The sequence below is a fragment of the Scyliorhinus canicula genome, chromosome 6 (genome assembly GCF_902713615.1).
Source record: "Scyliorhinus canicula chromosome 6, sScyCan1.1, whole genome shotgun sequence".
Taxonomy (NCBI): Eukaryota; Metazoa; Chordata; class Chondrichthyes; order Carcharhiniformes; family Scyliorhinidae; genus Scyliorhinus; species Scyliorhinus canicula.
The window spans coordinates 35,604,630-35,621,113 of NC_052151.1; the positions used below are offsets into that span (position 1 = coordinate 35,604,630).

Genomic DNA, 16,484 nt, shown 5'->3' on the forward strand with positions numbered 1-16,484 from the left:
ACCATGTTGCACCCACTATCTCTCTTCTCCTCTCCCTCCGATCTGCAATGACCATTGTGAATATTCCACTTGGGGACGAATAAATGCCTTTCTTGGGGAGCGAATTACAGTGGTGTCTTAATGCTGATGGGAATAACTTTAGTACCAGTTTTGTGGGCCCACCAGAGTAATGCTGAGACACTGTGATCTGCAGTTGGCATAATGTTGCTGCTTTTTGTCTAATTGATTTTTTTTGATTAATCCGTATTCTGTGGAGGGAAAAGCTACTATTCTTCTTCACTTGGGAAATGTTGCACTCTGAACAGAAGTGGAACAATGAACTATCTTTAACATATGCATATTGGAACAGTGGTAGGCCACTCAGCCCCTCGAGTCTGTCCCACCATTTAGTGAGGCCATGGCTGATGTGTGGCCCAACTCCATATATCTATCGCATATCCCTTAATATTTTGCTTAACAAAAGTCTATCGATCTCCAATTTCAAATTAACTGTTCTAGCTGTGGGAGTGAGTTCCAAACCTCTCCCACCCTATGAGTGAAGAAGTGCTTCCGAACGGTCCATCCCAAATGTTTACACGATGCCCCCTAGTTTTAGAATCTCTAATCGTTGGAAATAGTTTTTCTTTATCTACTGTCTTTCTCTGTTATCTTAAATACTTTGATCAGATCACCCCTTAACCTTCTAAATTAGGGGATGCAGAGGGCGTGGCTGGGGTGCTAAATGAGTAATTTGCATCTGTGTTTGCCGAGGAAGAAGGAGGTGTAGGAGACACAGTGAAGAAAGAGGTAAATGAGGTACTGCATGGGCTAAAATTGATGAGATATTAGGGGGGGGGGGGAAGTAAGGGAAAAATTTGCAACAGCATTGGCCGTTCCAATCCTCCTTGGATACGGGGCAAGAGCGGAGAGGAGAGTAGTAAAATTAACAGTCACTTGGACAAGGGTAGTTAGATAAATAAGGGAAACAAGCATGATTTGTGAAATAAAAATAAAAACAGAATTGCAGATGGGCCATTTAAACTCAAAACGTTAACTCTGTTTCTCTCCGCAGATGCTGCCAGACCTGCTAAGTTTTTCTTTTAATTTCATATTTCCAGCATCACAGTATTTGGAGTTAGTGGATTTGTTAAAGGCAGATTGTGCTTAACTATCTTGACTCGGTGTTTTGAGGTAGCAGAGGTGGTCGAGTGTAAAGTGGTTGGTTTGTTGTGTATGGGCTTCCAAAAGGCATTTGAGGAAGTGCCAATTGATAGACTTGCTAGTAACATTTGAGGCCCATGAACTGAAAGGGAAGTTGGCTGAGTGATGGAAAACATAGTGCGCAGCCGGCAGCTGATTAAGACTGGAGGAAGGTATAAAGTGAATTTGCCTGTGGTTGGTATGAGGACCACAGCTAATCATCGGATCCCTACAGAACAGAAGGAGGCCATTCAGCCCGTCTAGTCCGCACCAACCCGTCAAATGAACACTCTTTGCCCACTCTTCCGCACCCCCACCCAAATCTCTGTAACCCCATAACCTAACCTGCACATCCCGAGACACTTAAGGGGCAATTTCTCATGGCCAGTCCACCTGATATGCACATCTTCAGACTGTGGGAGGAAACCCATGCGGACAAAGTGGGACAGCAGTGCAAAGACTCTGCCACCGTGCGGCCTAATGACTTGGGGATACGGAGAATAATTTCAAAATTTGCAGGTGACACCAAACTTGGAAGTGTTGTAAACTGTGAGGAGGGTGGTGATGGACTTTGAGGACTTAGGCTGGCAGAATGTGTGAACACTTTGGAGAGCAAATTTAATGGTTGAGCTCATGGCCCCAGAGCATTAGCCAGGGCCTCTGGATTACTAGTGCAGTAACATTATCACTGCCCCACCGTCTCTGAACTTTTTTTTGCACTGAAATTGAGTGGAGGCACTGAATGATCTGTTCTGAGTGCACAGTGGATACTTTTGGTCACAGGTTTAGATTTGTATATGAGCGTTACCATTTTTATTCACTACTTTCGTTGCGAGTTTTAAAAGTAAATCTATTTGTACGGATATTTGGGATAAATCTGAGGGACATATGCTGTTGAATACGGAAAATCTGCTTGAATATGGCAAAGCGATTTATCGCGTTGAAATACGCAATCCACTGCAGCCTTCTGCCAAATCCAACCTGACACGCCACTGAAGGAGAGCATTTAAGTGAGGAGTTTTTTTTGGGAAGGAAGGAAAAAAATATTAAGAGGCATATAAAGGGCTGGCCGGCTTTGTGGGGTCGAGGGGCAGGAGGGGAGGTGGGAAGTGGTGCTGATTGGCAAGTAGCAGTGAATGCATTCCTCTAGAAACGCTTCGATCGGTTTCCTTGGCAACGACTGCTGGAAGACAGGGCACCGCGCAGAGGCCCCACCCCCTCTCATCTCCGCCCCACACACTATAGGGCGCGTGCGTGCCATGTGATCATTTGCACAGTCTCGCGTCGAGGTGCCTGTATTGGGATTTTTAAAAATCACTTTTGAGGGTCGACTGCAGTACACAGTCGCAAGTGTAGATCATCTACATCATCGAAGGCCTGTACAGCATCGGAAATTGTATGATGTGATGCAATTTATAAATGTTTGATATTTACCTTTTGGTTCTGCTGTGCTCTGTGTGTATCCAGATTCTATCCTTAATAATTTAAAAACACAGATGGGTAATTTAAACCCTGCTGCATTGTTCTCTGTGCAGTATTATAGAATTTTTCATTATTAGATTTACTGAATGTTTGAAACTTAATTTGATAGCACCCACTCGTTCATCTATGTAACAGCGTTAGATTTGCATTTTCCATTCGTGTTTTAGATTTGTACTTCCGATTGACGGGCACTTTTTCTTTGAAATGAAAATACTGATTAGGTATCTGGGATACAGATTTCTGTTGGGAAAGGTTGGCAGCTCTGGATGAAGCAAATGTTGTTACACCAATGCCCATTTCACTTGTGCCCCAAAAATATAAGTTGCTTTGAAAAAGCATCATTTAAATTGCCCAAGTCACTTGGAAAAAAAAGAAAGTAATAGTGCTGAGCCTTGAGGATAGGGAAGAGGAGCAATGAACAAAAGCTGGGTTTACAAGATTAATCCGGAGAGAGTTGGGTGGAGGACCAGAGTTCTTGAGAGTGCGGCGATTGTGGAATGAACGGAAATGACCAGTTAGAAAGACTAAGGGCATTAGGGTGGTGCAGGTTCCAACTCCTTGACGAGAGACCATGAAGGAATTTAAAGACTTGATTTCACTGAAGAAAATAAAGACTTTAATTCATAACCACTGGATGTCGCAAATAAACTTTCAGACAATGAAATACCTTTTGAAGTGTAGTCACTTGTCATGTAAGAGATGTGGCACGTCAATGTGTTTCCTTTGCTGATTCCTTTTCTTTTAATCCAAGAACAGTTAAGAACTGGAACTCGAACAATCTTCTCCAAACCTTTAATCTCCATGCCATCTAAGGACGCATTGAAGGAAATTTGATTGAACTTTTTAAATTAATGTGACCATTGTGTACGTCCGGTGAAAATTTCTTGTTGGAAGACAACAAAATTTTATCAAGTACCAAGCTCGTTTGCAAATTCTCACATACAGCAATGTGATAATGACCAAATAATTGTTTTTATGATGATGATTGAAGAATCAATATTTGCCAACTAACTGGGGATTTAATAAACCCCGCCATATCGTTGACCCAGGCCTCCACGCTTGGGGGCCTCGCATCCTTCCACTGAAGAAGAATCCTCCGCCGGGCTACTAGGGACGCAAAGGCCAGAACACCGGCCTCTTTCGCCTCCTGCACTCCCGGCTCCACTGCAACCCCAAATATTGCGAGTCCCCAGCCTGGATTGACCCTGGATCCTACCACCCTCGATACCGTCCTTGCTACACCCTTCCAAAACTCCCCAGTGCTGGGCATGCCCAGAACATGTGGACATGGTTTGCTGGGCTCCCTGAGCACCTAATACACCTGTCCTCGGTCCCAAAAAACTGGCTCATCCTTGTCCCGGTCATATGAGCCCTATGCAACACCTTAAACTGTATGAGGCTAAGCCTCGCACACGAAGAGGAGGAGTTCACCCTTTCTGGGGCATCCGCCCACGTCCCCTCCTCAATCTCCTCACCCAGCTCCTCCTCCCATTTATCTTTCAGGTCCTCCACCGAGGCCTCGTCTACCTCCTGCATCACCTGGTACACTTCCGAGATCCTCCCCTCTCCAACCCACACCCCCGAGAGCACCCTGTCCTGAACCCCACGTGGCGGCAGCAGAAGGAACCCCGCCACCCGCCTCTTGACAAACGCCCTTACTTGCATGTACATATAGGTGCTCCCCGGGGGGAGCCCAAACTTCCCTTCCACCTCACCCAGGCTCGCAAACTTCCCGTCTATGAACAGGTCCCCCAGCCTCCTGACACCTGCCCTGTGCCAACTCAGGAACCCGCCAAAGGCCTTCGGGATAAGGATGGGGAGGCACTGGAACAGGAACAGAAACCTCGGGAGCACCGTCATCTTGACTGACTGCACCCTACCCGCCAAAGACAGCGGCAGCATGTCCCACCTCTTAAACTCCTCCTCCATTTGCTCCACCAGCCTTGAGGTTTAGCTTATGCAAGGCCCCCCCAGCTCCTGGCCACCTGAACCCCCAAGTACCTGAAGCTCCTCTCCGCCCTTTTCAGTGGGAGCCTCCCAATCCCCCCCTCCTGGTCCCCTGGGAGTACCACAAACAGCTCGCTTTTCCCAAAGTTAAGCTTATACCCTGAGAAATCCCCAAGTTCCCGGAGAATCCCCATCACCACCGGCATTCACCCCACCGTGTCCGCCACATACAACAATAGGTCGTCCGCAAAGAGCGACACTCGGTGCTCCTCCCCACCCCGGATCAGCCCCCTCTAATCCCCCGACTCCCTCAACACCATAGCCAGGGGTTCAATTGCCAACGCCAAAAGTAGGGGGGACAGGGGACACCCCTGCCTCGTCCCTCGGTATAGTCAAAAATACTCCGACCTCTTATTCGTGGCCACACTCGCCATCGGAGCCTCATACAACAGCCTCACCCAACTGACAAACCCCTCCCCAAACCCGAACCTTTCCAGCACCTCACACAAGTACCCCCACTCGACCCTATCAAAGGCCTTCTCCGCATCTAGCGCCACCACTATCTCTGCCTCCCCTTCCACCGCCGGCATCATAATAACGTTCAAGAGCCTCCATATATTAGTGTTCAGCTGCCTCCCCTTCACAAATGAACGATGGCATTTCCGACAGTGCAGCACTCCCTCAGTACTGTACAGGAGTGTCAGCTTTGATTTTTGTGCTCAAGCCTTGGAGTTGGAGTTGAATATGGAAGCATATGATTCAGTGATTCAGCGGTGTGTGCGCCACCAACTGAGTCATGACTGATACTTTATAGAATTTGGCACTTGTGATTGTGTGTCAACAGAGAACAGTGGGCTGAGACGGATGATGCTGCAGTGGTGAAAGTTGGCAGCATTTATTGGCGGAGATATGGGATCAGGGGCTCAGTTCGCAGAGTGGTAAGCAGCTGAGATTGTTAAAAGTTGAGTCCAGCATGAGATGGTGGCCAGGGAAGGGGATGGAACTGGTGGCAAGGGAATGGTGTTTGTGGTGCTTCTGAAGACAATTGAGAAAATTGCAGCTCATCCAGGTTCGGATGTTAGATGAACAGCCTGACAATACAGACAGGAAAGGGGTCAAGAGAAGTGGTGGATAATTGAAGCTCTCAGCAGTGAAGTCATATTCCTGCCGCCATGTCATCGGAAGATATCACTGTGGATGAGGAATAGGAGAGAACCACGGTTAGAACCTTGGTAGGGTCTCTGGAGATAGCTGTGGGGAGAGGTGAGAAGAGAAGATATTGCTGCAAATGCTCTTTCCCCCTCCTTTGTACTTGTGCTGTCTTGCGTTCTTCGAAAGAATTGAGCGAGGGTACACACACAGACACCATGTACGGGGCAAGGTGCAAGAGTGAGTGTAAGGCTGAGGCTGCTGAGAGCATCTGAGAAACAGTGGGTTGGATTCTCTGTTGTCAGGATTTTCCATTTTGCTGGCAGCCTGGGGGTTTCCTGACAGCGTGGGTCTGTCTCAATGGGAAACCCCATTGACCAGCCGGTGAAATGGAGTAACCCGCCCAGTGCCTTTGAAGTTTACTCTCTCTGAAAATATAACTTTCCAAATGATCTGTGCACCATGTATTTTAATCTTTCTGCGCAAGCAGTGAAACTGAATAGATAGCTGATTCTTAAATAATCTTCTTGAACTTGTGTTAGGTACGATCCTGATATTCTACTGGGATATGAAGTTCAGATACATTCTTGGGGCTACCTTTTTCAGCGAGCTGCTGCGTTAGAATTTGATCTTTGTCGAATGACCTCCCGTATTCCAGGTAATACTAATTTAAAGTTGACAAATACACTTTTTGAGAAAAAAGAAGCAAAGGCATTAAATAGTGTACAAGGGATACCTGTTAATAAGTCGCCTTACATAAAATAACAGAATTTGCAGCATAGAAATGGACCATTTGGCCAAGCAGATCTGTTCCAGCCCTTCTGCTCCACACAAGCCACCTTCACCTAACCCTATCAGTATATCATTCTATTTCTCTCTCTCCCTCATACTTATGTGGCTGACCCTTGTTCTAATAATTTCAGCATAACAACACCTTTTGACATTTAGCATGCAACTGGGAGACAAAGAGACTTGCTGATGGGAGAGAAAAACTGAAGTGGTGGGTGGGTGTAATTGAGATTCATAGAAAGTGCAGAAGGCGGTGAGTATTCCAGAGTCATATATGGTGTCAATCGCTAACTCTCTTACTGCATCTGCAGGTGTACAGCAAATAGAGATCACTGAACAGACTAGCATAACTATACACCGATCAATCAAACCAATGAACACTATCAGGTATTGCAAAATGATATTGTAGAAACTGAAATATACCAGCCGTAAAAGTTCACACAATAAAGGGGAACCGTTTGATATTTAGAGATCACAGTCCTTGAGCCTCTTTGAGCTGACCATGTCCATTCCTGTCCATCTCCCAAGCAGAGTTTAATGTAGATAACGGGGTCTCCCCCGTGGTGTCACTATTTGGGGAAGAACCGCTGCATTAAATAACAATCAGTCACTTAACTGGACAACAGCAGGCCTTTCCCAGGATCAAGGACCCGGAGGGCAGAAGTCCTCCTATCTGAGGCTGGCAGCTCTTTGTTGCTCAGCAACGCAATATATATGCAATCCTGTAGGGTGGACCGTTTGGCTTGTTAACCTGTGAACCTTGGAAGTTTTTAGTTTCAGCATTACACACTTTATACACATCAGCACACTATAGCTTCTACCTATACCTATCACCAGGAAGGCACTGGCTGCCGACAAGAATGCACTCTGCCCAGGATCAACGAGTGGCTCAGGCAAAAGGTGAGTGGTGGGAGTGGGATTGCAGCATGGCAAGTCACGGGAGGTATGGGTTTGGCATCATGGGTAGGAAGTGGCTCTTAGCGGCCATCCCCTGCCCTTGATGGATCCCTCAATCAGGCTGAGAGGCACCCCCCCCCCCCCCCCCCCCCCTCCCCTCCCCCCCGTCTCTCAGCCTTATTCCCACTATGTGGCTCAGAGATCAACTTCTCTACCTGGCCCTATACTAGGTGATCCCCCTCCACCCGCAGAGTTTGGAACAAATTGCATCTGTGCTAAAAAAGGGAATGATAAATTACCACACAAGCTTTAAAGCAATGTTTATCTTGGTTTCACATTAATGATTGAGTCCCAGTTAAGATCTATCAAAGTTGTAGTTATGTTAAAATACTCAATCAGGCATTACCATTATTACGTATACTGGTGATTGGCAAACATTTTAAGACTTGTACAGTGGTACAAGGAAGTTATAAAGAAAATTGAAAGTGTGTATTGAAATTCTCATTTCTTCTGTTGATTAGATGATGATAAAGAGAATCGGTTTGCTCCAGAAAGAGATGAATACGGTGCGACTGCCATGTCTGAGATCAACGTTGTGGGACGGATCATTCTGAATGTATGGAGAATGATGAGGAGCGAGGTAACTGCTCACTTTTGTGATGGATAAGTGGCACAAACTGAGTAACTTTGCATTAGCTGATGTAGAAACTATATCAACGATCAAGATTAGTTGGATGATTGAAAGTAAGAAACTGAAGGGATGTTGAAATGGGTAAATGATTGATTTCTATTTGTCCAAACACTGTTGAGGATTGGTTGAGCTGAGCCCTGTTATCTTGTCACCTATGAGTTTAACAGGAAATGGTGTCCTGTGCATTGTGTCATAACAATACACTAAAATAACCTTGCAATAAATGATGTCGATGATCAACAGAAAACGTGCATTCAAGTTTAAAAGCGTGTATGCTACTATCTCTCTCACTTGTACTGGGGAACCAATGTTTAATGTGCTGGTCTCCATTTTAAACAGGTTTCCAAAGAGTTAAAACAATCCTGCATTGGCTTATTTTATACTGGCAATAAAATCACAAGCAACTGCTTCCTGTGCTTTGTTTGCACTTGGTATTCATAACGTGTGCAAACAGTGACATTCCTCTAGTACTAAAGTGGTTCTGAAAGAACAGTTGTCCTTTTGTTGGGGGAATGAGACAGGTTTAATCTTCAAATGTAAATTTAAACAAATTATCTTTTCAGGCAAAAGACGTTCTCCTAAACTGTGCTGTGTAGTAACATTTCCTAAATAATCTCTTTTTCTTTCAGGTTCTGAAGTCTCTGTTGCAACTTCCTGAATGTTTTAATTAGGTTCCATGGCTTCTAATCGAACAGTCATTGGAATTTCAGCTGAAATGACGACGAGTGCTTGGTTACGCATCCTTTTGGGACACATTGAGGGACATTTTGAAATAACTTGCAGCACAGGCCAAAACTGTCTGGGGAACATTGGTGGCATTAAGCAGTGTTCCTTACTCTTTATATGTTATGTAAATGTCCTTCCAAAATTGGCAAATTTGGACAGAGCGAAAGGAAGCATGAATATCATTCTTGTATTTGTTCACAAGCTTTCTCTCTTTTACTATAGGAACACTGGCTGTATTTAGATTTTATTCATCATTCATTTTAAAAAAAAATATTTGAGGTCCCAATTTTTTTCCAATTAAGTGGCAACTTAACGTGGTCAATCCACCTATTTGGTGGTCAATCCATCTTTTTGGCTTGTGGGAGTGAGACCCACGCAGACACTGGGAGAATGTTCAAACTCCACACTGAGCCAGGATCGAACCCGGGTCCTCGGCACCGTGAGGCAACAGTGCTAGCCACCGAGCCGCACTTAATCGTTCATTCATGTGAGAAGCAGTTTATAATTGATAAACAATTTTTTTGCATTTTGGCCCACACTGCGATTTTATTTTGAAACATTCTACATAAATATTTTAAGAGATTAGGATGTATAAGCAAACACTTGTCGGCACTTCAGCTGAATCCTTAATTACTTTTCTTAAAAGGAATCCATGCCACCCTGCACACTCCTACTGCCAACTACAATGAAAGACTTTAGAAGCTGAATGAAAAAGGAAGCTCGTTAGTACACTCGCTACTGAGTATGGTTCAGGGGGAAAACATTGATCTTCAAAATATAAGGGAGAGTTAAGAAGAGCGAGGAGAGGACACAAAAAGTTGTTGGCGGATAGGATCAAGGAAAACCCTAAGGCTTTCTATAGGTATATCAGGAACAAAAGAATGACTAGAGTAAGATTAGGGCCAATCAAGGATAGTAGTGGAAAGTTGTGTGTGGAATCAGAGGAGATAGGGGAAGCGTTAAATGGATATTTTTCATCAGTGTTTACACTGGAGAAAGACAATGTTGTCGAGAATACTCAGGTTCAGTCGACCAGGCTAGATGGAATTGAGGTTCAAAAGGAGGAGGTGTTATCAATTTTGGAAAATGTCAAAATAGATAAGTCCCCTGGACCAGATGGGATTTATTCTAGGATTCTCTGGGAAGCCAGGAAGGAGATTGCAGAGCCTTTGTCCTTGATCTTTATGTCGTCTTTGTCGACAGGAATAGTGCCGGAAGACTGGAGGATAGCAAATGTTGTCCCCTTGTTCAAGAAGGGGAGTAGAGAAAACCCTGGTAATTATAGACCTGTGAGCCTCACTTCGGTTGTGGGTAAAATGTTGGAAAAGGTTATAAGAGATAGGGTTTATAATCATCTTGAAAAGAACAAGTTGATTAGCGATAGTCAACACGGTTTTGTGAAGGGTAGGTCATGCCTCACAAACCTTATTGAGTTTTTTGAGAAGGTGACCAAACAGGTGGATGAGGGTAAAGCAGTTGATGTGGTGTATATGGATTTCAGTAAGGCATTTGATAAGGTTCCCCACGGTAGGTTATTGCAGAAAATAAGGAAGTATGGAATTGAAGGTGATTTTGCGGTTTGGATCAGTAATTGGCTAGCTGAAAGAAGACAGAGGGTGATGGTTGATGGCAAATGTTCATCCTGGAGTTCAGTTACTAGTGGTGTACCGCAAGGGTCTGTTTTGGGGCCACTGCTGTTTGTCATTTTTATAAATGACCTGGAAGAGGGTGTAGAAGGATGGGTTAGTAAATTTGCAGATGACACGAAGGTCGGTGGAGTTGTGGATAGTGCTGAAGGATGTTATAGGATACAGAGGGACATAGATAAGCTGCAGAGCTGGGCTGAGAGGTGGCAGATGGAGTTTAATGCGGAAAAGTGTGAGGTGGTTCATTTTGGAAGGAGTAACAGGAATGCAGAGTACTGGGCTAATGGCAAGATTCTTGGTAGTGTAGATGAACAGAGAGATCTCGGCATCCAGGTACATAAATCCCTGAAAGTTGCCACCCAGGTTAATAGGGCTGTTAAGAAGGCATATGGTGTGCTAGCCTTTATCAGTAGGGGGATTGAGTTTCGAAGCCACAAGGTCATGCTGCAGCTGTACATAACTCTGGTGCGGCCGCTCCTGGAGTACTGCGTGCAGTTCTGGTCACCACATTATAGGAAGGATGTGGAAGCTTTGGAAAGGGTTCAGAGGAGATTTACTAGGATGTTGCCTGGTATGGAGGGAAGGTCTTACGAGGAAAGGCTCAGGGACTTGAGGTTGTTTTCGTTAGAGAGGAGAAGGCTGAGAGGTGACTTAATAGGGACATATAAGATAGTCAGAGGGTTAGATAGGGTGGACAGTGAGAGTCTTTTTCCTCGGATGGAGATGACCAACACGAGGGGACATAGCTTTAAATTGAGGGGTGGTAGATATAGGACAGATGTCAGAGGCAGTTTCTTTACTCAGAGAGTAGTAGGGGTATGGAACGCCCTGCCTGCAACAGTAGTAGACTCGCCAACTTTAAGGGCATTTAAGTGGTCACTGGATAGACACATGGATGAAAATGGAATAGTGTAGGTCAGATAGGCTTCAGATGGTTTCACAGGTCGGCGCAACATCGAGGGCCGAAGGGCCCGTACTGCGCTGTAATGTTCTATGTTCTATAATTTAAACATTGTTACATATTCGCAATATCATGCCATAATTAGTAGATTGCATACTACCCACCTTTAAAGGAATGATGGAACGTTTACAACTTCTGATCGGTTCAAGTAACTGACAACTACAAGCAGTCAGCTTCCCACTCTGAACCATAATCTACATTTACTATGCATGTTGTCTTTCTGGCCCTCAAACATATCTCCACAGAGCAATTTTCAACATGATCATTATTCGGTGATACCTTTATTTGACACACTCTTGATTACCATCATGTCAGGCTTCAGTTATTCTGGGCATTGGTGAGGCCACATCTTGAATACTGTGTGCAATTTTAGTCTCCTTTATTGAAGGAAGGATGTTAATGCTTGGATGTGGCTCATAGGAGGTTTAGTAGCTTGATACCTGGAATGAGTGGGTTGTCTTATGAAGGAAGGTTACACAGACTGGGTTTGTTTCCACTGAAGTTTAGAAGAGTGATGGGTGACTTAGACCATAAGACATAGGAGCAGAATTAGGCCACTCAGCCCATCGAGTCTGCTCCGCCATTCAATCATGGCTGATATGTTTCTCATCCCCATTTTCCTGCCTTTTCCCCATAACCCCTGATCCCCTTACTAATCAAGAACCTATTATTCTCTGTCTTAAAGACACTCAGTGATTTGGCCTCCACAGTCTTCTGCGGCAATGAGTTCCACAGATTCACCACCCTCTGGCTGAAGAAATTCCTCCTCATCTCTGTTTTAAAGGATCGTCCCTTTAATTTGAGATGGTGTCCTCTGCTTCTAGTTTTTCCTACACGTGAAAACATCCCCTCCACATCCACTCTAACCAGGCCTCTCCGTATCCTGTAAGTTTCAATAAGATCCCCCCCCAACCTTCTAAACTCCAACCAGTACAGACGTAGAGTCCTCAACCGTTCCTCATACGACAAGCTCTTTGTTCCAGGGATCATTCCTGTGAACCTCCTCTGGACCCTTTCCAAGGCCAGCACATCCTTCCTTAGATACAGGGCCCAAAACTGCTCACAATACTCCAGATGGGGTCTGACCATAGCGCTATTGTGATGAATGTTATCATTAGCTGATATAATGGTACCTTACCTTTAATGCATTGGCCCTTTAAGACCGGGCTTGGAACCCTGGGGGACTCCGCCTCTGGCTCCACCCCCAGGAAACGGTATATAAAGATAAGGCTCACTCAGGCAACATGTGATGAGCACATTTCTCGGCTGCTGTACAGTTCTCAGATGATTAAAGTCTTTGAATCATCTATCTTCTCTCCTGTGTCGTGATTGAGGGTATCTCAATTTAATCATCTGACACATCAAGATGGACAGCACTCTAAAGCCGGAGAAACTCAACCTGGACGCTCGGTCTCTGGAAGCCCCGGAAATGTTTAAATATTGGCTGCGGTGTTTTGAGGACTATATTGACTCCTCAGTGACTGATGTCGACGGCGCTCGCAAGCTGTGTTTACTACATGCGGCCAACTTTGAATCCCGACACGTGCGACCGACGGCGGCGCCCATTTTGTGACTCCAGGTGACCATTTTGTGAGTCCGACTTAACCGAGGGCTCTGACTACCCGCAACTAACAGCGATCACGCTCGATCAATCGCGGCCGAAACACCTGCGTAACTCGATGATGCGGGTGCGAATCAACGGCCACGACACTCCCTGCCTATTCGACTCCGGGAGCACGGAAAGCTTTATCCATCCAGACACGGTAAGACGCTGCTCCCTGCGCACCCACCCCGCCTCCCAAACTATCGCCCTCGCCTCTGGGTCCCATTCGGTCCAAATCACGGAGTATTGTATCGCTGACCTCTCAATTCAAGGCGCTGAATACTCCCGTTTTAAACTTTACATCTTTCCTCAACTCTGCGCCTCCCTGCTGCTCGGTCTGGACTTTCAGTGCAGCCACCGGAGCCTGACACTGAAGTTTGGCGGACCCCTGCCCCCACTCACGGTATGCAGCCTGGTGACACTCAAAGTTGCGCCACCCACTCTCTTCGCGAACCTCACTCCCGACTGTAAGCCCGTTGCCACCAGGAGTCGCCGGTACAGTACCCAAGACATGACTTTTATCAAGTCAGAGGTTCAGCGGCTACTAATAGAGGGCGTCGTAGAGGCCAGCAACAGCCCTTGGAGGGCTCAAGTATTGGTAGTCCGCTCCGGGGAAAAGCAACAAATGGTAGTGGATTATAGCCAGACCATAAACCGCTTTACGCAACTCGATGCTTACCCACTTCCCCGCATAGCAGAAATGGTGACTCACATCGCCCAGTATCGGGTATTCTCCACGGTCGACCTAAAATGGCATATCATCAACTTCCTACCTGCCCAGAGGACCGCCCCTACACGGCTTTTGAAGCAGCCGGTCGGCTGTTTCACTTCCTCAGTGTCCCTTTTGGTGTTACAAACGGAGTCTCCGTTTTCCAGAGGGCGATGGATCAAATGGTGGACCAGTACGGCTTACGGGCGACCGTCCCGTACTTGGACAACGTCACCATCTGCGGCCATGACCAGCAAGACCACGATGCTAACCTGAGGAAGTTCATCCAGACTGCCCAGGCCCTCAACCTCACGTACAACAAAGAGAAATGTGTGTTCCACACAACCCGGCTAGCCATCCCCGGCTACGTCGTGGAAAATGGGGTCTTAGGCCCAGACCCCGACCGCATGCGTCCCCTTAAGGAACTCCCCCCTCCCCCGTAGCCTCAAGGCACTCAAACGGTGCTTGGGGCTTTTCTCCTATTACGCCCAGTGGGTCCCCAGATATGCGGACACTCATTAAGACCACGGTTTTTCCCCTGAAAGCTGAGGCCCAGTCGGCTTTAAACCGTATCAAGGCCGAGATCATCAAGGCCGCCATGCACGCGGTGGACGAAGCCATTCCCTTCCAAGACGTCGCCCTGGCTGCTACCCTCAACCAGGCGGGCAGACCAGTAGCGTTCTTCTCCCGAACCCTCACCGCCTCGGGAATTCGGCACTCTGCAGTCGAGAAGGAGGCACAAGCCATAGTGGAGGCCGTGCGGCACTGGAGGCACTACCTAGCCAGTAGGAGGTTCACCCTCGTCACCGACCAACGGTCGGTCTCGTTTACGTTCAATAACGCACAACGGGGCAAATTAAAGAATGACAAAATTCTGAGGTGGAGGATCCAGCTCTCCACCTACACGTACGATATTAAATCGATATTAGCTCACACGGCTAAATCGCTGGCTTTTAAAGCAGGCCAGCTGCACGGTTCGATTCCCGTACCAGCCTCCCCGGACAGGCGCCGGAATGTGGCGACTAGGGGCTTTTCACAGTAACTTCATTGAAGCCTACTCGTGACAAGAAGCGATTTTCATTTCATTTCAAATATCGCCCGGGGAAGCTCAACAAGCCCTCCGATACCCTGTCCCGCGGCACGTGCGCCAACGCGCACAAAGACTGCCTGAGAGCCATCCACAATGACCTCTGCCACCCGGGGGTCACCCGGCTTGCCCAGTTCATCAAGTCCCGCAACCTTCCCTACTCCACAGAGGAGGTCAAGGCCATGACTAAGGCATGCCAGATCTGTACGTAATGCAAACCGCAATTCTATCGACCAGACAGAGCCCGCCTGATAAAGGCCTCTGGGCCCTTTGAGCGACTATGTGTGGACTTCAAAGGGCCCCTCCCATCCACCAACCGCTACATCTATTTCTTCACCGTCATCGATGAGTTCTCCCGCTTCCCTTTTGCTGTCCCCTGTCCCGATATGACCTCTGCCTCCGTGGTCAAGGCACCGCACAGCATCTTCACACTGTTTGGTTTCCCCACTTATATACATAGCGACCGGGGTACATCGTTCATGAGCGATGAGCTGCGTCGATATCTGCTCAGCAAGGGGATCGCCTCGAGCAGAACGACGAGCTGTAACCCACGGGGAAACGAGCAAGTGGAGAGGGAGTACGTGACAGTTTGGAAGGCCGTCCTCCTAGCCCCACGGTCAAGGAGTCTCCCAATTGCCCACTGGCAGAAGGTCCTACCCGATGCCCTACATTCCATTAGGTCGCTCCTCTGTACGGCCACGAACGACACCCCTCACAATCGGTTGTTTGTCTTCCCCAGGAAGTCCACCTCTGGGGTCTCACTTCCACGTTGGCTGACGACTCTGGGACCAGTTCTACTCCGGAGGCACGTGAGGAGCCATAAATCCGATCCCGTAGTCGAGAGGGTCCAACTGCTACACGCAAACCCTCAATACGCCTACGTCGAACACCCCGACGGCAGGCAGGATACCGTCTCCCTGCGAGACCTGGCACCCGCTGGCTTGCCCTCCGACCCCGACACTATCCCCCTCCTACCGACTCTCCCCTCCCTGACCGCCGACCCCGACAGCGCCCCCTCCATAGCGCCCCCTGCCGTCGCCGGCACCAATCATCCTACTCATCCCGGATATCCCCCCCCCCCCCCCCCGCTCCAAGGCAGGCAAAGGCTCAGTCAACCGTGCTCCCGGATATACCACCATCAATACCGACCGTATCCACGGCACCACCACTGGAGCAGAGAAAGTCAGCACGGACAGTCAAACCACCCGCAAGACTGAACTTGTAACTCCACTTCACCCCCTACGGACTATGTGTTTTTTTTAAAATAGGGGGTGAATGTGATGAATGTTATCAGTAGCTGATATAATGGTACCTTACCTTTAATGCATTGGCCCTTTTAAGACCGGGCTTGGAACCCTGGGGGGCTCCGCCTCTGGCTCCGCCCCCAGGAAACGGTATATAAGATAAGGCTCACTCAGGCAACATGTGATGAGCACATTTCTCGGCTGCTGTACAGTTCTCAGATGATTAAAGCCTTTGAATCATCTATCTTCTCTCCTGTGTCGTGATTGAGGGTATCTCAGTTATATAGCCTCAGAAGTACATCCCTGGTCTTGTATTCTAGCCCTCTCGACATGAATGGTAACATTGCATTTGCCTTCCTAACTGCCGACTGGAC

At 47.3% G+C, this 16,484-nt stretch overlaps 1 protein-coding gene across 1 annotated transcript in view; it reads left to right on the top strand.

The window, feature by feature from the left end:
• rev3l (REV3 like, DNA directed polymerase zeta catalytic subunit) overlaps window positions 1-16,484 on the top strand; it is a 244,539-nt gene that overhangs the window by 183,838 nt on the left and 44,217 nt on the right. The window contains exons 19-20 of the mRNA XM_038799147.1: window positions 6,300-6,415; window positions 7,965-8,083. Of these exons, the coding sequence (XP_038655075.1) occupies window positions 6,300-6,415; window positions 7,965-8,083 (235 nt within the window). The remainder of the gene's footprint in view (window positions 1-6,299; window positions 6,416-7,964; window positions 8,084-16,484) is intronic.